General features: G+C 37.3%; 1 protein-coding gene across 1 annotated transcript in view; it reads right to left on the bottom strand.

Moving 5' to 3' along the window:
• Positions 1-22,816, bottom strand: part of LOC137618507 (uncharacterized) — a 45,981-nt gene that overhangs the window by 23,082 nt on the left and 83 nt on the right. Inside the window, exons 2-7 of the mRNA XM_068348668.1 lie at positions 22,527-22,637; positions 22,211-22,276; positions 17,931-18,119; positions 17,185-17,383; positions 16,880-16,967; positions 11,730-11,886 (exon numbers count right to left, since the gene is read on the bottom strand). Of these exons, the coding sequence (XP_068204769.1) occupies positions 11,730-11,886; positions 16,880-16,967; positions 17,185-17,383; positions 17,931-18,119; positions 22,211-22,276; positions 22,527-22,637 (810 nt within the window). The remainder of the gene's footprint in view (positions 1-11,729; positions 11,887-16,879; positions 16,968-17,184; positions 17,384-17,930; positions 18,120-22,210; positions 22,277-22,526; positions 22,638-22,816) is intronic.

Genomic DNA, 22,816 nt, shown 5'->3' with positions numbered 1-22,816 from the left:
TAGCCATTACATCTCTGTCCGTCATTCTACATCTGTACCTAGCATAGGTTAGGATGTGGAGTTGACTCAGTCCCTTGCCGGCCGGCAGTGCGTGCCGGCCGGCAGTGCGTGCCGGCCGGCAAAGGCCTTCTTCTTTTGAGTGCTCCCCAGACCTCCCTTGGTCTCTCATCCATGTTTGTCTGTAGAGCCAGATGGCATTGGACACGGAAGCCTGAATCTATATTCTCCCCTTCCTTATGTGCACTCTTTCTGGTTGCCGGGCTATGAGGCAGTACCGTCTCTTATCCCGGCATCCATCCTGTTTCTCTTCTAGTGTTTGTACCCTAGCCCGGCTGCCGCCCTGAGTGGCTGGCAGCCGGGCAGTTAGAATTCCTCTGGTTCTTTTTGCTGCCGGCTGGCATTGGTAGTATACCCTTGCCGGCCGGCTATAGTAACACACCATAGTTCTGCCGGCCACTACGATTAGCGGCCGGCAGCCGGGTGCTATCATTGTTTAGTTGCCGGCCGGCAGGGTCTGCCGGCCGGCAGGGTCTGCCGGCCGGCAATAGAAACACACCAAAGTTTTGCCGACCGCTACGATTGGCGGCCGGCAGCCGGGTGCTATCTTGTTTAGTTGCCGCCGGCAGTCACGTATTCGAGCCAGCGTTCTTCCACCTAATAGTCTAAAAGTAGTATACTTTGGAACTAAGTTAAGGAATGTGCCGGCCGGCACATTATCTTATATACTGTAGCCAGTATTTTTCAGTATAGGATATACTGCATGGAGAAAACTATAGTATAGAATATTTACAACACTAAGTTTTTCCAACACTCTTGTGTTGTCTTGTACAGCCCTTTGGTGAAACCATACAGATAAAGAAAGTGAGTTCTTTCTTTTCTACTATCTAGTATTTTAAAATTACTTATTTTGGTGTGAGCTACACCTATTTTCCTCTGGAAATTCCTTATTGGTCACTCTAGTATAGAATAACCATATAATTTTATTATCTGGGAGGTTACAGCAATTGACTGGGCAGGAAATACAAGTGTGTGTCTTTCCTTCTTTCCTTCCTAGCTTAGTTACTTTAAGCTATGTATATCCAGTGATATGTGGTTCACTTGATACACATGGAATTTTCTTCTCTTTACAGGAGGACCATCCGAAGTGTGGAAGTGTATTCTGCAACGTCCGCAGCAAGAACTTCTGCGGACATGACTTGTGTAGGAGGCACGCAGCATGCGCAGTCTCCAATGGTGATCTCCGGTATTGGGACCCGCAGGTATGTACCATATGCACAAACCTGATTACCGAGGCATTTGACTCCCCTAGGACGGCGGAGTCAAGGGACGCAGCAAGGGAGAAGCTTCGTACCTGGGTAAGGGGCTTTCAGAAGAACACTTCTGGTCCCTATCTTCCAAGCGAGAAGATGAGGGCTTACCTTTTCCCCAAGGCATCAGCGGATGCAGTGATTCCCCAGCCTCAAGCAGAGATGCCGTTGGTTCAGATTCCGGTGGATGCTGAAGTCACGGACGCCCTGCAAGACATCCAACTGGATGATAGGATGTCGGAGGTGTCCGAGTGCACGGAAAAAGACAGAAGACCAGGAAGAGGAGCTGACCCAGGCTCCAGATAATGAAGAGGAAGAATTCGACGAGGAGTCGGCTACCCCGGTTCAGGCCCCTGAACCTGTTCCCTCAACATCGTCCTCTCTCCCAGAGGATCTGGGAAAGACCCTTTCTTCCATCGTTGGGATGATCCAACAGATGCAGAAGGAAAATAATGAGAAGGCTGCTGCAATGAAGTTAGAGATGCGAAGACTTGCAGCACCACATGGGCCCCAGAAGAAGCTCAGCATGAAGGACCTTCCTTTATGCTCGGATGCCAACCCTTGGAGGTATGCCGAGCACATGCCTATGACGACGGGAAAGATCGTCATCTCGGAGAAATTGGGCTCAGTTCCCCTTAAGGAGGTGGAATTCTGGCCCAGCAAGGAGTCGTACCCGGACTGCTATGTCCGCCTAAGGAAGGAACCAGCCTCAAAGGAAGAAACGGAGCCGAAGGAGGTCATAGTTTTTGACCATGCTAAGGCTCAAGCCTTGATGTCAAGCTCGATGAAAGAGAGGGGCTTCACAAACTTAAAGGTACCCGCTTTGAGTAAGAAGCACCCTTCCTTTGTGTCCTCTCCTTCTAGAGCCTTCCCCTTTATGCAGAAAGGGTTTACGGCCGTGCTGAAAGCGGTCGAGGCGGGTAAGCCATGCCCCTCCTTGGAGGAGTGTAAACCCCTATCCTTGGCCTTACCCATGGACCAGAAAGACTGGAAGGACGTCCATCTTACCTTCTCAGTCGGGAAGATGGAGGCCGATAATAACGGACGTCAGTTCCGTGAAAACCTCCCGAAGCTGTCTGACTTTCTTTTGCGCAGGGAGCTTGAGACAAAAGAAAGACTTGCTGCCTCAATGTCTCTGCAAACGACTCTGGAGACAATGGCAAGTGACCCCCAAGTCCATGAAATGTTTATGGTAGTGGCTAAGACACATCTAGCCACAGTGACGAAGGACCTTTACAGCTTCGTCAAAGCTAGGAGGGCGTCTAGGGAGTTCGTGTTCGCCTCAGCTGCGGTGAGGCACGAGCCAAGTATATTTTTATACTTTACTTATTCATTTACTTACCTATGTATTGGTTTGGTGTATTCTCTTCATGTAAGTTTCTTAATGATAACAACTTGGTTCCACTTATAATCTCTCTCTCTCTCATAATACACACACATACACACACACACACACACACATATATATATATATATATATATATATATATATATATATATATATATATATATATATATATATATATGTATATATATACATATGTATATATATATGTATATATATTATATATATATATATATATATATATATATATATATATACATATATATATATATATATATATATATATATATATATATATATATATATATATATATATATATATATATATATATATATATATATATATATATATATATATATATGCGTGCGTGTGTTTTCGTATTCAGCATTTGTAGTTGATTTTCAAGATGTCAAATTATAACACAGAATGAAATATGGTAACTCGATTTGTAACATGTTAATGCTTCAGCTAACAAAGTCTGCCCTTTACTGTCTTTGATTCGCTAAGGTTAGAGAAGGCTCTGCCCATTTCATTGAAGTAGTAAGAAAGCAACCTTTTATCTGTTTTGTCATGTGAACACTATATGAATCTGATGAAACATTTCCCTGAGTGTCGGCGTTCTTTATTATTAGTGGTCGTAAGACAGTTAACGCACATAGCTCCCAACAAACGTTGTGGTTGGTTATGGGGTCCACCATTGGCGTCCTTTTCGTTAACTTTTTCATAAACGTCAACAAGGGGCAAGTTTTTGCACGTATAGATTGACCAGAAATATACATCCCCGATATTAGCAAAGCCTTTCTGAAAGCCTCCTCCTTTCAATGCATTGATGAACTAGGTACAATCTTTGAAAAATGCAGTTTCCTTAGATTCAAGTTAGAGCATCATGTCAAAGGTCGTGTTCCCTTCCTGGATATCCTGGTCTCGACTGCTGAGAATTGTTTAGATACTAAAGTCTATACAAAACCCGAAAGCCTCGGACTGCTCGAATGGTGACAGCAAATGTCACACTAAGTACAAGACCTCCACCATCAGAGGTTACGTTTGTTAGGCTCTCCCCATTGTTCTTTCTGGATGGAAACCCACAACGACCTGGATAGGATTACTAGGTCTTTGTGAATAATGGATACTCCAACAGGTAGGTCAATTGAGTGGTCAAACGTGCTATGCACAACTTGTACGAAACCAAACCAAGCAGCAGGAACATGACTTCCTGAGTCAGCTTTTTCTACAAAGGTATTATGCACCGTCAATACCAACAAGAAGAGAAGACAATGAAGAACAAGATCCCTCCTCATGAAGAATAACCTGGCGCCTCCCATGAAGGACTTCTTGAAATCCAGACTCATTTATTCTTACCAGTGCCCAGTGCCGTTATATTGGAATAATGATGATAAAACTATCCTAAAGATTGTCCAGCTACATTCACCAGGGTGCCACTGATATGCACAAACTCCTTGTGCACAACAAGAACGTCCTAAATGACAATATAATCAAGAATACCAAGATCATCAGCTGTGCCTCGGGCAGCAGAGGGATCAGGATTCTGGATGCCCTGCTCACCCAGCAAGATAAGCCGAATCTTAATATGAAAACAGGTCTTGCTAGAGAGTGGGCGTGTTGCGCGGAGCTCCGTTAAACATTCGCCCTGAGTTGTGTTTTAGCTTTCTGTTTCTTGCTTAGAATATCATCGAAAAGATATTAGTAAATCATATGGAGAAACCTAAGTGATAAGAAACAGTACACTATGTCTGTTCCTAACTATTTCTGCCTCATATGTGAAACCACGGAGGGAGACCGGAAAGAAAATGGATAGGATCTGAATGTAATAGGCTCTACCATAAATGTGTGCATATAGTGATAGGCATCACTGATAATAAACGGAATAACCTAGATAGGTTATGCCTACAATGCGTACGTGAAGCCAGACAAGCCAATTTATTAATATCAAAATTAAAAGATGTGAACATGAGAGAATTAACCCTGAATGAACAAGACACGAAATACTGTAGATGACTTGGGAAACAAACTTGCAGACCTTAGCGCACACGCAGCAAATTCCACCTAGACTACCGATCTCAGAGAAAGTTGACATTCTTGCCATGAATATGAAATCAATTAAAACAACACTTCAAACATTAATAGACCCAAAACCGGAAAAAACGATATTTGCTAACAAAGTTAAGGAAAAAAATCTGTTGATAATTAAATTAACTAATACAACAACAAAAATTACTGAAAGAAAATGCGAGGTTGAACAAGCAATTAAAGACATTCCTATACTTAACACTAGGTCAACTACGAATGGAAATGTTGTTGTAAACTTTGCAAACAAAATGATCAGAGAAGAGGAGGCAAACAAAATTCAGACATTGGGGGCTGACACTGAAACGAGAAAAATCGGAAAACAAACCAAAAATAATGATATGCAATGTATACAATGATGAAGATGATGCAGTAAATGCTTTGATTCAAATAAATTGCTGCCTGGACCAAATCCAAAATATAGAAGAGAAGATAAGAGTAGTCCTGAAGAAAAATGCCTCGGGTGGACCACCCTCTATGTGCTGAAATGTGATCCTGAAGTTCGGAGGGCAATTCATGATAATGAGGACAAAGTTTCGTTACGATGGAGTATTTATAACATACGTGATAGGTACCACGTGATCACCTGCTACCACTCTCAGAGGTATGGACATCTTGAAAAATATTGCAAGTTTAAGAATGATGATAAAGTCTGTGGGAAATGTTCAGGAAAACATCCCACCAAGGAGTGTGATTCACAAGTGTCAAAGTGTATAAACTGCACAAAGTTAAACAAACCAAGTGACCACATAGTAAATTCTAGAGACTGCAAAGCTTATGACTTGGAATTGTAAAGACTAGCAGAAAATACTGATCATGGTTACTAAGGATGTCATAAACTGTGGCTATGTAAATATACAATCTGTAGGTAATAAGACTATTCAAACTCGAGAATTGATAAACGAGAAATATTTGGATATACTACTGAAATGACGCCTCCCACCCCCCCCCCCCCCCCCACACACACACCCTCTTTCACATACCGAGAGAAGGTAGATCTGGTGGGGTGTCGGACTCTTTATTCATAAAAGTTACTCAAATCTCAAAATGATGAATAGAACTAGTGTAACAAGCTTTGGATATATAGAAATAAACTTTACGCCAAAAAACCAGGAAAATATCCGTTGTAACAATCTACAAACCTTTGAGAATAAACACTAGTATCTCATTTGAAGAATTCGGTGCTCTCATTGAGATGATTATCATGGAGAAAAACGAATTAGTTATCTGTGGAGACTTCAATTTTTGGATGAATGATGCATCAATTCCTGACGCTTTGGCATTTAGTGAGTTATTGGAGTCATAGTCTAGTGAGTAATGTCGACTGTACAACTACTTTAACTGGGCATACGTTGGATTTAGTTTTAAGCGATGACATGAATAATATTTTATCTGGTATAAAAGTTGAAGAGAAATATATTATATCCCCGGTAAACAAACTTATTACGTTTAGTCTACCTCTACAGACACATGTACAGTATTAGTAAAGAAAATAAACTTTAGACATAAATCAAATTTTTCTCTTACCGTATTTATTGGAGAAGTTTCAAAGAAAATAAATGATGCTATCAACATTCCCTGTGATCATGATGACCAATGTCTGTTGGGAGCTAAGTGTGTCAACTGTCTCACGACCACTTATAGTAAAGTGAGTAAAAGTGAATATGATACCATGTGCCCACCGATGTAAAAGACCAATATCCTTGGTTTGATGGAGAGACTGGTGAAAAAGCGGAAAAAAGACGTAATGAAAGAAAGTGGAATAGGTTAAAAACTGAAAGTACTTGGGTAGAATACAAAACTGCTGCATGTCAATATAACTACCTACTAAGAAGAAAAAAAGTAAATACTATAAGAGAATGATCCTCGAAGCAGCAACAGACATAAATAAGTTATATCGTCTCCTGAATGGTATAATGAGAAATGTAAAAGAAAAGAAGCTACCTAATGGATAGAGTGACCAGGAACTAGCAAATAATTTTCTAATATTCTTTAAAAACAAAATTGAAAACATAACCAGATCATTTGTAAATACTCAACATCAGATTAATGATGCACCAGGCACACAGACAAAATTAATACGATTTACAAACATAACACAAGACATCACCAGAATTATCAAGAGAGCAAAGAAAACAAACTGCGTGATCGATCCTATGCCAATATCTGAAGTTATTGGAGAGAGAGACATTCCTAGTCTAGCCGAAATAATAATGAGAATAGCAAATGCAAGCATTGATGAATGTAAGTTTCCTAAATCTGAGAAAATGGCTATAGTAACACCAGTTCTGAAAAAATGCACTGGACTAACAGGAATTAAGCCCATATAGACCTATTTCGAATCTATCCTTTGTTTCAAAAGTGCTTGAATATGAAATTCTTGAACAACTGGTCAGTCACTTAGAAGTAATAGAAGCTTTGCCTGACACCCAATCTGTTTACAGAAAACTATACTCTACTGAGACAGCCATCTGCTCTCTTGTAAATGATATGCTGGAAATGATGGATGAAAATAAATGTGATATTTCAATATTGCTCGATCTCAGTTTTGCATTTGATACAGTTGTGTATGAACTGCTACTAAATGATCTACGGTCCATCGACGTTGAAGATTCTGCATCTATACTATTGGTCTATCGAAAATACTGCAAAGGCACGGCGTAAAGTTCTAACTATTTGCGGATGACACACAATTTTACTTCTCCATAAATGATATATATGACACTACTGAAACTTTAAACCGAATCCTTGATAGTGTTAGAGAATGGATGACATTTAAACAACTAAAATTAAATAAGAACAAAACTGAATTCATGGTGGTGATTAAGAGAAATAGCGTGAGAAACTTAGGTGATATTCAAATGAACATAAATAATGACTCAGTGCCGATATCTAGTAAAGTTCGAGATCTAGGTGTATTTCTTGACTGTAACCTGTCCCTAAATGCCCAAAAAATAATGTAATAAAAACTGTTGGTTATCATCTAAGAATTTTGCGTTTATAAAGAAGTACCTGGACGAAAATTCTGTAAAGAAACTTGTGATAGACTGTGTTATTAACAGGATTGACTACTGCAACTCTATCTATTACAATATACCAAAAGTGCAACGTAAGAAATTACAATACATAATAAACAGAGGAGCAAGACTGATAAAAGGTGTCCCACCTAGAGAAAGGATCCCCCCTATACTAATCGATTTACACTGGCTGTCAATTAAAGAGAGAATTGAAATTAGAATATGTACAATAACCCACCAAGTTATCAGAACCGGTCGTCCAAAATACTTAAGAGAATTGCTACATATTGTGCAGCCAACAAATCGTGTCGACACGAGAATAGATACAGATGGCTTCAAACTGTCAGAACCTAGATACTTGTCTACTTTAGGCTCCAGAGCCTTTGAATGTGCGGCCCTGAGACTATATAATAAGCTCCCACGAATGATTGAAGACATTAAGGCTTTCAAGAGGAAACTGAAGACTTTCTTAATTCAACAGTCATATAACAGTGACGATTTAACAGTAAATGAACAATACACGATATGAAACGTTAAATACTCTGAACGAACAAGGTAAAACAACAGTGGAGGTCCTGTAGAGAGTGGGGTTCCCCTGCTGTATAGGACCGGAAAAGCAGCCATCATAGTAAAGTAAGTAAGACTTAAGAGATGTTCCTTCTCCCCTCCTACTGTAGGAATACCGTCCAATGACTTGCTAACACCAACAAGGATGACAACAATCAGCAGCCCAGCAGCTTGTATGTAACTGAGACTCGCCTGTCGAATGCCTCAGCCAGTCAAGTAACCTGGGACTCTCCTGATCTGGAATCAGAGCGGCAGCACAGCTTGCCTGATGCCCGACTCTGACCTGGTCAGGCAGCACTCTAGCCAATCAGTGCTCCCCACTGGGAGTCCCGCCTAGACCAACTCATACTCAGAATTCTCTCAGCTTAGACAGCCGTGAGTGGAGAAGCAGCCTGAATGAGACAAACCCCTTCCTAGCAAGCGTCTCAGCTACTGGGAGAGCAGTCCATCCCAGACCCAGTATGGACTCTGACCAACGCCAGACTTGACAAACCATTTGGAGCGGTATAAATGCTTACATCCATCCAGACTTTGCCTGAAGATGAGAGGAACATCCTGGCACCCTTTCGTAATGTATAGTAGCCGATCTTAAATACCTATCATGACCTTTTATTTTTATAGTAAAGTTATAAAACTTACTCTATGCATTTTGCTTCCCTCTACTGACGTCCAACATAGCACAGCTATTGTTGGTAAGCAGTACTGATGTAGGAAAGAAAATTTTAGCCATTGAGAAGCTCAATTGCAATATAAATACCACTGAAGCAGCCATTATTTATAATGAAGCTTGCTTGAAAGAGGATCTTCTACCGATTATTATTATTATTATTATTATTATTATTATTATTATTATTATTATTATTATTATTATTATTATTATCATTATTATTAACTATGAACACGTATCAATAAGATACAAATCATGAAAGTGAGTAACAAACTACTAAGTAATGAAAAGCGATATATATATATATATATATATATATATATATATATATATATATATATATATATAAAATGATGGCCAACATGGGCATTGTACATTTAAGGTACATAAAAAAATGCTGATGAAATAACAAATAATAAAATACAAATTCATACAAATTAGTATTAATCAAGAAATGTTAGGGAAGTTGAAGCAGTGGACCATGGCGCTATCAAGCATCAAAGCATAAAGCAATCATTTCATAGAGTACGATCGGGAAAAATCGCACGCGACCATACAAGAAAGACTATGATTAGAACTCTGGTTTTCCCATGGTCTCAGGCAAAAATCCCTGCGCCCAGACTCGGTTTTTTTGACATGTTAAAAATACCGAGCTTCCATATTTTTTTTTTTTTTTTTTTTTTTTTTTTTTGGCGGAGACCATTCCTGTGCAACCACGGGAGACCAAAGCATGACTGGCCCTTCGTCAACCGTTGACTTCGTGCGACCTGCGGCTACGAAGCGATGCTCTGTGATCGCAGCTCTTGACTTCGTGCGACCTGCGGCTACGAAGCGATGCTCTGTGATCGCAGCTCTTGACTTCGTGCGACCTGCGGCTACGAAGCGATGCTCTGTGATCGCAGCTCTTGACTTCGTGCGACCTGCGGCTACGAAGCGATGCTCTGTGATCGCAGCTCAGTCGTTCGGGAAGATTTCTTGGTGAAATAACCTCTTAACGGTTAAATTTTACATCGTTGAATGACAGAATATGCTTCCAGCTTTAGCTCTTCATGCAAAGGTTAGTCGTTAATCTAAAACGCCTAATAGCTTTATTTTAAATCACTTGGGATAAAGATAAAAGAAAAAAAAATCATATGAGATCACCACATGGCAATGTTGGGTATCGGTAGCAAGCCCAGGGTTCATGAAGGGATATGAATGAGACAGTGGACTCAAACCAGATAGAAGTCTGAGGTAACAGAAAATAAAAGAATATTTTATTTCATGTTCCAAGATTTTAGATATGCAATTCAAACCATATAGTGGGTCATTTATATTCATTTCATATTATATGGGAACTATTTCTAGAAACCTGGATATTAGCATCCAACAAATTGAGAGAAGAAGGTTTTGCCTTTAGTATATTCGACTTGAATTGACGTTACGGTAATGAGTTTAAGGTGTCATTTGCCACCTTGAAGCATCAGTTAAAACTTACACATATTCATATATACAGTATATATATATATATATATATATATATATATATATATATATATATATATATATATATACACATATATATATACATATATATATACACACACATATACATACATACATATATATATATATATATATATATATATATATATATGTTTATATACAGTATATATAATATATACTGTATATAAACATATATGTATATATATATATATATATATATATATATATATATATATATATATATATATATACATATATGTTTATATACAGTATATATACATATATGTTTATATACAGTATATATATATATATATATATATATATATATATATATATATATATGATAAATTTCTGCACATTTAGACGTGTTTTTTTTCATATTCAAATAAGCCATATATATTTTTGCTACATTAATGTCTGGATTCTCTTAACGACCTCGGGATCAAAACCCCAGGCGAAATCATACAAAGACAAGAGCTTGTGACCAGCCGGGAATCGATCCCTGGTCCGGCAAACTTGTAGAGACAGTGTCTAAACCACTAAGTTTGCCGGACAAGGGATCGATTCCCGGCTGGTCACAAGTTCTTGTCTTTATGTGATTTCTCCGGGGGCTTTGATCCCGAGGTCGTTAAGAGAATCCAGACATTAATTGAGCAAAAATATATATATGGTTTATTTGAATATATATATATATATATATATATATATATATACATATATATATATATATATATATATATATATATATATATATATATATATATATATATACAGTATTCCTTTGCTTAATTGATAGGTAATATCTATGCCATTAACTCTGACAGTCTTGCCTTTTCTTTCATAAAGGTAAACGCTAAATAGTATTTCATAAGTGTTTAATCTGCGTGTAACCCAATTTTTTTATTATCTTAATGTAACAAATAGTAATTTTGTAGAATTGTAGTAGATGCATTAATACATCTGTCGAATCTAGATGTATACTGATGGGAATTCGTGTCACAAAGCTATGATAAGATAAAAAGGATTTCAGTATCAGTTAACAAAATATAGGTTTTTTTAATCAGTTGTTGAATTTTTGAGTTGACGGTTACACTGGAAATTTTAGAGATAAAAAGAATGAAATGAGTGAAAGACGAAGATTCGGCGGATTATAACACATCGCGAGAGATCCCAGGAAATGGTTTCAAAGGTGAAAGGCCGTGTATCAGAGTAGAAAAAAGGCCTTGAGGTTATCATTTAATTAGTTTATTCCTACCTGTTACTTCCAAATGATGTGCTATGTGAACAAATTCATCGCAAGAAGCCGGAGAAAAAAGCTGTCCCTGGTGGTGATGGAATTTGGATCGGCAGCGCTCTTCGGCAGCGTTCCAATTACTGTGATAAGTACTGAAGTAGTAACAGCCGGTACCTATCTGTAGAGAGTATTAGATTTTAAAAATCTCTTCACTGGATCCACTGGAATTTAGAAATAAAGTTTAATTTTTCAGCATCTTTTAAAGATTTTTCCTCTTATGAATTACACAAACGTTGATTATCCTACTCGTCTATTCTTGAAGTAAACATGTCTAAATAGATCCTCAGTGACCTAGTTGAAGACTTTTACTGTTTGCGTAAAAATACTAAAATTTGGGAGAGATATATTTTTCATGGATGACATCTGTCATACACACTGGATGAATCAAATAGTAGCTATTATAGATTTTCAATTTGCAACAGTAACCAATCAGTAATAGATTTTTCTGCAAATAGCCCTTCCAGTCTCCTCTCAAGAGAAAACGCGTATCGGTGCAAAGAATGACACCTTTTCTTTTCAGAGAAAATACAATACTCCTATTTTCCATAAACTTGGTAAAAAGTCTTCCAAGAAAGAATAAAATTGTGATCATCTTCAAATAGTTATATCCAAGATCCCTATATTGGGGCATGAATACGATTGTTTCTGTTCGATAGATTTTAAGATATAGATTCTGAATTCTCTACAAATATAAGATTCCCCCACCTTTAAGAATAAAGAATTTCTTTTTAATTTTAAGGTTATCGAACTGACGAACCAGCGAATACTTTATATATATATATATATATATATATATATATATATATATATATATATATGGATAAATATCAACACAACATCGTGTTCAAATAGAAATAAATTTTTACCTCATACTTGGGATCGAACGCTAGCCCCTTCTAATGAAAGGCCAGGTCGAAACCAACCATGTCACGAGAGACCATAAAAGAAATTGGAACCTGACGCTACCAGCTGTCCGAGGATTTACCTGGCGAGACATCAGTCTCTTACCAGCGAGTTTTACCCAATTTCCCAGCCCACCACGTGACACAATTGGTAGTAATTCATTCAAATTACCCCTAATGAGTCAATATGGATAAATATCAACACAACATCGTGTTCAAATAGAAATAAATTTCTACCTCATACTTGGGATCGAACGCTAGCCCCTTCTAATGAAAGGCCAGGTCGAAACCAACCATGTCACGAGAGACCATAAAAGAAATTGGAACCTGACGCTACCAGCTGTCCGAGGATTTACCTGGCGAGACATCAGTCTCTTACCAGCGAGTTTTACCCAATTTCCTGGCCCACCACGTGACACAATTGGTAGTAATTCATTCAAATTACCCCTAATGAGTCAATATGGATAAATATCAACACAACATCGTGTTCAAATAGAAATAAATTTCTACCTCATACTTGGGATCGAACGCTAGCCCCTTCTAATGAAAGGCCAGGTCGAAACCAACCATGTCACGAGAGACCATAAAAGAAATTGGAACCTGACGCTACCAGCTGTCCGAGGATTTACCTGGCGAGACATCAGTCTCTTACCAGCGAGTTTTACCCAATTTCCCGGCCCACCACGTGACACAATTGGTAGTAATTCATTCAAATTACCCCTAATGAGTCAATATGGATAAATATCAACACAACATCGTGTTCAAATAGAAATAAATTTCTACCTCATACTTGGGATCGAACGCTAGCCCCTTCTAATGAAAGGCCAGGTCGAAACCAACCATGTCACGAGAGATCATAAAAGAAATTGGAACCTGACGCTACCAGCTGTCCGAGGATTTACCTGGCGAGACATCAGTCTCTTACCAGCGAGTTTTACCCAATTTCCCGGCCCACCACGTGACACAATTGGTAGTAATTCATTCAAATTACCCCTAATGAGTCAATATGGATAAATATCAACACAACATCGTGTTCAAATAGAAATAAATTTCTACCTCATACTTGGGATCGAACGCTAGCCCCTTCTAATGAAAGGCCAGGTCGAAACCAACCATGTCACGAGAGACCATAAAAGAAATTGGAACCTGACGCTACCAGCTGTCCGAGGATTTACCTGGCGAGACATCAGTCTCTTACCAGCGAGTTTTACCCAATTTCCCGGGCCACCACGTGACACAATTGGTAGTAATTCTTTCAAATTACCCCTAATGAGTCAATATGGATAAATATCAACACAACATCGTGTTCAAATAGAAATATATATGTATATATATATATATATATATATATATATATATATATATATATATATATATATATATATATATATATATATATATACATTTAAGAGAGTAACTCAATAAGTATCCGCACTTTTATTCTAATTGTTAGTGAAAAGGCTGTATGGCTTTGTGTGCTATGCCGTATTGTAGATGGCTCCGCCCTCCTCCCTTGTGGTTCGTTTCAGAAATCCAGGCTTTCAGGCTCAGTGTACTTCAATGCACTCTGCGCTGTTGAGAAGTGAGAATTGGTGTACCACTCTCCATTTGCACCAAAGAACAAAACTGTAATCCGTTTTTTGTGGCCTAAAGGTGTATCCGCATTCCATTTTTTTTTTATTTGATATAACAGCAAAACAAAATCTACAATGACATAATTTTTCAACATAGTCACCCTGCTTTTCAATGTACTTGGTCCATCGTTTCACTAGCTTTCTGATAGCCTCAGAAAAAAACGTTTTCTGTTGAGTATTGAGCAAGGCATGCACCGCTTCCTTCACCTGCTGATTGTGGCGAAACGACGTCCTCTTAAAGCATCTTTAAGTGGACCAAACAGATGATAATCAGACGGGGCGAGATCAGGACTGCATCCAGGATGTTCTAACACCTTGAAATGAAGTTCTTGAACAGGGATAATTGTGTGGGCGGCGGTATGTGGACAGGCGTAGTCATGCAACGAAAGAACGCCTTCCGACAATATTGTGACCCTATGGTTGATGACCAGAATTTGATCCTTTGCTTGAACTGGACCTACGTCGTGGCAAAACATTGCCCCCATATTGTACAGAAAGTCTTCTGTGGATTTCAGCAACTGGTACACCTTCAGACCACAAAAAACAGATTACCGAGTTTTCATCTTCTTCGGTGCACATGGAGATTGGAGCGTTCCTACTTACTTCTCAGCGTGGAGCGCACTGAAGTGTGCGACCGTGCGAGTACGAAACTACGAGTACGATGAAACCAACCACAAATGAGGAGGCCGGAGCCATCTATATCCCGGCATAGCACACAGAGCCATATAGCCTAATCACAAACAATTAGAATAAAAGTGCGGATACTTATTGACTTACCCTCGTGTGTGTGTGTGTGTGTATATATACATATATATATATATATATAAATATATATATATATATATATATATATATATATATATATATATATATATATATATATATTTTACGATGGATTAATCTAACATCAATCTCGTTGGTAAGAGGTCAAGGTAAGCCAGATCCACTTAAATGTAACGAGATTGGTTTTATTATCGTTTTAGATGTTGGGAAGATTTTACGAATATAGGTAAAGCAGACTATATTTAGTAGTTCAGTAAAGCTAATCTGCCTGATTATATCATTGTATTCAGGATCATGGTGTAACCACTATTTGGTATTATTATTATTATTATTATTATTATTATTATTATTATTATTATTATTATTATTATTATTATTATTATTATTACTAGGCAAGCTACAACCCTAGTTGGAAAAGCAAGATGCTTTAAGTCCAAGGGCTCCAACAGGGAAAAATAGCCCTGTAAGGAAATGAAATAAGAAAATAAATAAACGATATGAGAAAAAATTAGCAACAAAATATTTCAAAAACAGTAACAACATCAAAACAGATATGTTATATATAAACTATAAAAAGACTTATGACAGCCTGTTCAACCTAAAAACATTTGCAGCTAGTTTGAACTTTTGAAGTTCTACTGATTCAACTACCTGATTAGGAAGATAATTCCACAATTGGTCACAACTGGAATAAAACTTTTAGAGTACTGTGTAGTATTGAGCCTCATGATGAAGAAGACCTGATTATTCGAGTTAACTGCATGCCTAGTCTTATGAACAGGATGGAATTGTACAGGAAGATCAGAATGTAATGGATGGTCAGTATTATAAAAGATCTTCTGCAGGATGCACAATGAACTAATTGAACGACGGTACCAGAGATTAATATCTAGATCAGGAAGAAGAAATTTAATAGACCGTAAGTTTTTGTCCAACAAATTACGATGAGAATCAGCAGCTGAAGACCAGACAGGAGAACAATACTCGAAACAAGGTTGAATGAAAGAATTAAAACACTTCAGAATAGATTTATCACCGAAAATCTTAAAAGACTTTCTCAATAAGCCACTTTTTTGTCCAATTAAAAAAGACACAGACCTAATGTGTTTCTCAAAATTAAATATGCTGTCGAGAATCACACCTAAAATTTTAAAAGTCATACAAAATTAAAGAAACCTTATCAATGCTGAAATCCGGATATTGAGGAGCCACTGCCCTTGACCTACTGACAATCATACTTTGATTTTTGCTAGGATTTAACTTTATACCCCATAATTTGCACCATTCACAATTTTAGCTAGATCTCTATTAAGGGATTCAGCATCCCCAGATCTACATTCGGGATATGGAATTGATGCAAAGAGAGTAGCATCATCTGCATATGCAACCAGCTTGTTTTCTAGGCCAAATCACGTGTCATGTGTATATAGTATGAAAAGCCATGGGCCTATAACACTACCCTGTGGGACACCAGACATCACATTCCTATACTTACAATGGTACCCATCAACAACAACTCTTTGAGATCTATTACTTAAAAATTCAATAATAATGCTAAGAAATGACTCACCCACTCCCAACTGTTTGAGTTTGAAAACAAGTACCTCGTGATTGACACGGTCAAAGGCAGTACGGAAATCAAGGCCAATCATACGAACTTCCTGACCACAATCAAGGGATGTCTGTACAGCATTGGAGATTGTAACAAAGGACATTAAACGTGTAGCTCAATCATTGCAAAAAAAAAAAAAAAAAAAAAATTGTGAAGTCAAAACAAAAAAATTTTTCTCACCTGTAATGTTTCATCTGGACATAAGAAATCCTTAACTTCAATTTCAGATTTGTAGGCAGGGATAAGAGGAGATGCACATATAAACAACCTGTTGGTTATATAACATTGTAAAATTATGTAGAAAATAAGCCCATTATTTTCCATTCAAAATCTAGTCCTATTCACCTTAATGATAAACTATAATTTTGACTTATAAGAAATTTGATAAATTAAATAAAATTTCAGACGTTCTTCCTTATGAAACTATGTGTCCTTATAGAGGAGGCTACATGATCAAATATGGACGCCATTTTTTGTATCCGTACCTTGGTTCTAAGCAGTCATGATCAGCAAGTCTAAAATAGGAACCACTCTCCATTGCTGCACAGTCTTCTCCTTTGTCATGTCCTTGACGATGATCCCAGAAGGGTACACCAGTAGATAAAGGTTCTCCATTTAACCACCGCCAGTTATTACTAGTGAATTCAGTGTGAGCTCCCACCCAGTAAGAAGTATCCGATGGAACTGTGTGAGAATTTTTTTTCTCTTTTAGTCACAAGTACCAAGTACAGGCACGTCTTGAATTAGATGTGCTTATTGACGAGGTAACTTAGTAATTTTGAAGCTTGAATTTTACATGAATAACATTTTATTTACTAAGTGTAAAGTGAGACAAATTACTGATTTGATAAAGCCAGTTAGAGACATAATTGGTATTACTTCTTTCTTCTGTTGATTGCCCGGAGCTTTTCTCCGGACGGGGAATTTTTGACAAAATGTCATAACCCCATGCTATAGTTTGCCTATGCATTCATGCAAAAGGTTATTGTGAGTACTGAAATAGCATTAGTAAAAAGAATAGGCATGTTACTGTTCAAGGTAATATTTGAAACACTTCAACAATACTGTTTTGTAGTAATTCTTCAAATATACAAGAGACTCAATTTGTCATGTAGCATGAATTGACTTGATACTGTTGTCTTTCAAGAAAAAAATTTCTATACGTTAGGTAGTTAGTATAAATACATATTCTCAACATTTCTTATTTCAATATACTGTACAATATATTAACCATTGAATCCTAGATAACCAGCAAGGATAGTGAAATCATTGCAAGACTGAAAGGTGATGAGATCTGCCGTCGTTGTTTGCACTTGCAATGAATGACAGTAATTACGGGCGTCTTGCCAGCTCAGAGCTTCTTGACTAATATAGAGGCACCTTCCAGCTGCTTCTACAAGAGGAGGGTAGCAGTAGTCACCTAGAAATGGAACAAACGTAAGGTTTTAGTAACTTGTTGATTTAGCATATGGATTCTTTCGTAAAACAAATAGGTGTGTGTTATTTTTGGTCTTCTCTTGGTTACTTTTATCTGGATGAAATTGAACAATCACTAGGCTTCTCCTATGCGAGGGAATGGATAAAGATAAAGCCAGTTCCTTTATCGTACAGACATATAAGATGTCCCATTTTATGATGAAATTCCTGTAGTTACACTTTCTTCATCATCTTTTGCATCAGCAAAAACTCTTAAATTGGTGTTGAAATACTCAAAGCTAAAACTTGTCTTTAGGTAGTAGGTTAGCCAGGGCACCAGCCACCCCTTGAGGTACTACTGCTAGAGAGTTATGGCGTCCTTTGACTGGCCAGACAGTACTACATTGGATCCTTCTCTCTGGTTATGGCTTTTTTTTTTCTTTGCCGACACATATACTGAATAGTCTGGACTATTCTTTCCACATTCTCCTCTGTCCTATTACACCTGACAGAACTGAGATTCCCAAAAAATTCTTTTTCGCTCAAGAGGTTAACTATTGCACTGTAATTGTTCAGTGGCTACTGTTATATATTTTTACTGTAATGCCGTATGCGCTATGTTTATTAAGAATAGTGTTGCACAGTATTGCATAGATAAAACATGTTTGAACGTAGTTATAAATGTAGTAACGTATGTTATGAAGGATTTAATCATCTCAAAGATAGGATGGTATTCTTCTTAGTTTTGTATTGCAGTAGGATCCAGTCTTTTAAGAGTGATACCCTTTTGTTATTTTGTATTTTTATACAAGAGTTTGTTTACGTAGATATTCTCACTCGAGAGTCACAGGCCATAGAGAGCTGAGTAGTAATGCAAGCCGTATAAAAATGAATGTATTTTAATAATACAGAATTTTTCATTGAATCCCACGGAAAAGATTCGGCGACCTTAGAATGGGATTAAAGATTTAGTCTCAACCAGTGTCTTGTACATTACAGGTGAATGAGCTGACATAGTAAATATGATGTAGTATATACATTAATTGGCGATAGTCATGAGGGAACCCATGCAGAGGACGCAGCAGCAGAAGAAGAGCCATCTAGATGATTACAACCCCATGCAGAAGGAAAGAAGCCCACTAAAGGAATGCCACTACCATAGGCTAAAAACAAGTTCGATGTCAAGAAAATAACCAACATCAAATACATCTAATTCATGTATGTTAATACCAAGTGAAGGGCGATTAAAATTTGTTATCAGTAGGCAGTAGTTGTTAAATATTTACCGTAAGTCTGACTCGAACAACTAAAGTTGGTTGCATAAAACATAAAGTGAAAAAAACTACATAGAATCTAGGTTAAAATTAACTTTGTTTAGGAAGTTACAAGCTGATTTTGTAGATTTTATTTGCCTAACCTTAATTCAGGTAAGAAGTCAAAATGCCTTTGGATATTGAACCTCCTGAGACATTCCACATTGTTGCTGAACCAAATTCTGTTGCAACACGATGGCAACAGTGGTATGAGGAATTTAAAATATATTTAGAAGCATTAGTAGTATAAATATGCACAGAAGAAGGCATTATTACTGCACACAGCCGGTAAAGAGGTTCGGGAAGTGTTTAAGACATTACCACCTACCGATAACACAAATGAAACTGCTATTAAGGCTCTTACCACATATTTTGCTCCTCAGGTGAATGAATTTTTTGAAAGGTATCAATTTATAGCACAGGTATATCAAAAAGAAAATGAAAGTTTAGATGCTTTTATGACTAGACTTAGGAATTTAGCTGTTTCATGTGAATTTCTAGAGTTAGAAAATGTTATCATAGATCAAGTTATTGCCCATTGCACATCACAAAAACTAAGAAAAAAAATTAGTGCAAGAGAAAGATTGAACGATAGAGAAGGTTTCGATTATAGGCAGAGCTTTAGAAACATCAAATAGGCAAAGTAATACGATAGGTAATTCTACAAGCAATAGAATGGAATATTCTAAAATTAGTTAGATAGGCTCAAAGTTGAAAGACAATGAGGATCAGAGAAAGAATACGTCAAAGCTTATTCATAGGAAATTGCCAAACTAATGTTTACAAATATCAGAATCAGACATATATGCAGAAACAATAGGAAAAACCAAAATGCTATAGGTGTGGTAAAACTGATCATTTTGCATACGAAGCAAGGAAATGCCCTCCAATGGGACAGATATGCATGAACTGTAGAAAGATGGGTCATTTTGAAAATGTCTGTAACTCCCTAAAATGTACGCATAGAAAATAAATGCAGCAGGTGATACTAAGGTCAAGAGAAGAATGCGGAAAATATTCATGATAATCAGGTTAGGTCAGAAACTAATTTTGCGTTTTGCATAAATTCCGTCAAAAAAGATGCAAAGAAACATATATTGGTAGAAGTGATCATAAATGGTAAACCAATTATAATGCAAGTTGACACAGCAGCTGATGTATCAATTATGTCTGAGAAAACAGCTACAACCATTCCTAATTTGTTATTAAAAAGTACAAATAAAGTTTTTAAATGTTATAATGGTTTTTATATTCAGGTAATTAGTGCTTCGAATGTAGAAGTACAGTATAAAGATCATAAGTTAGATAGAATGCCATTAACCGTACTTAAAGGTAAAGGACAAACTTCACGCTGTTTGGATTGCTTATAGTATTCAAAATTAGATTGGCCTAGTATTTTGAAGGTTACAGGTACACCTTCTATCAGAGTTTCTAGACGTATTTGTAGACAAAGTCAGTACAGTAAAGAACACAAAAGCAATTCTAGTTTTGAAATCCGATAGTACTCCTAGATTTTTTGCTCCAACACCAGTACCATAGGCATTGAAAAGTGCACTTGAAACAGAAACCAAAAGGTTAGAAAGTGGAGGTTCATGGGAAAAGGTTACATACTCAGATTGGGCTACACCATTAGTTCCTATTGTGAAGGAAAATGGTCAAGTTAAGTTATGTGGAGATTACAAGGTAACGTTGAATCCACAGCTTCAGGTAGCTCAACATCCACTGCCAAATCCGAAAGACAAGTTTGCAGCTATGTCAGAATGTACTGTATTTTATAAGTTGGATATTAGAAAGGATGAAAATCCCCAAGAACTATGTACAGTAAATACAGCCTTAGGTTTGCATAGGCCAAAGAGATTGTCTTATGGAGTAGCAAGCAATCCAGCTATATGGCAACAAACTATGGATGAGATTTTTTCAGGAATGCCAGGAGCATTAATTTTCATAGATGATAGCTTAGTCTCTGGCAAAGATAAAAGAGAACATAGGAAAATATTATGGACAGTTCTGAAGAGGTTGTAGGAACATGATATTAGAGTAAATAAGATCAATTGTATTTTAGAAGTTGATTCATTTGAATACTTGGGTTTTGTAATTAATGGCAAAGGTATTCACAGGACTAAGGAGAAAATTACCAGATAATGTTAAGGAATTGCAATCATTTTTAGGTTTAGTAACATTTTATGGGATTTTCATTCAAAATTTTTCTACAATTGCACATCCATTGTATAACCTGTGGAATTGGAGAAGATATTGTCAGGAATCTTTTGAAAGAATCAACCAAGAAATAACATCACCAACATTTATAGTACATTATGAAATGGATCTACCAGTTAGATTAGTTTGTGACGCATCAAATTATTATCATTTTTAACAGCATTGTATTACCATATGGGGGACAAGTCATCTATGGAACTGGATATTCGCTGTCTTCAGGACAACCTGCTGAAACAGTGATGATAAGAGGGATAGGATTGACTGGATGCTGACAATGCGGGATTATAAAAGGAAGATTGAACGATTGGTGGAACTGAAACAAAGGGATTAAACTGGTGGGTTACTGACAGAACATTTAGACACAGGCAATTTATAAAGTTGTCCACAACTCAAGCATGTAACATCTGTGTGACTCTCGTGGTATGCTGCAAGGAGAAGCCTTTGTTGCAACAGTGCAACTGTCTTGGTTTCTTTATTCAAAAGGTTAGATCAAGATAATGGGGCATTTACTTATACATGGTCAGTATGGCTATAGAAAACGCATTTGCCACGAGTAGTACCTTACAGGCTGGAGCTCTTGGGGACTCCGGAGTTTGTCTAGGGGTCATTGCAATGCTCACCATGATTGGAGCTTAAACAGGGACAACTTTTAGGTTTAGGGTACTAACCGTTCTTTTTAAGGATTGTGGATTTATTAGCATTATGTAGAGAGATGCTTGGGTGTCTGCCATGAGGTCCTTAATTATTGGGGTGATCTGTAGTAGGGTTAGAGAAAACCTTGAATTATTAGGGTCAGTTGATAATTTAGCTACCTCCTTCATATGAGTATGGCCAAACATACCGTTCTTTAGTTCCTACAAGGAATGGGGGATTCAATTTACCTATAAGGGCATATTCTAACAGGCCCACCGACAGTGGTACATTACGTATTTGTTCATATTGTTCTTCAGCATTACTTAATTCCATTAGGAAACGTCTAAGATCAGCTCCATCTTCAATGGGAGAAGTTATGCCGAGAGTTTGTTACGCAATAAGTGCCTTTCAGGTTCAGAATACTCGGATTTTTCAATGAAATTAAAAATTTTTCATTCATAAGATCCCTCAGGCCATATTTTATTTCTGATGAGCCTACATGCTTGACCTCTAAGACAGTATAACAGAACTTTATAGT

The sequence above is a fragment of the Palaemon carinicauda genome, chromosome 2 (genome assembly GCF_036898095.1).
Source record: "Palaemon carinicauda isolate YSFRI2023 chromosome 2, ASM3689809v2, whole genome shotgun sequence".
NCBI lineage: Eukaryota > Metazoa > Arthropoda > Malacostraca > Decapoda > Palaemonidae > Palaemon > Palaemon carinicauda.
This window is presented reverse-complemented; position numbering and strand designations above follow the sequence as displayed.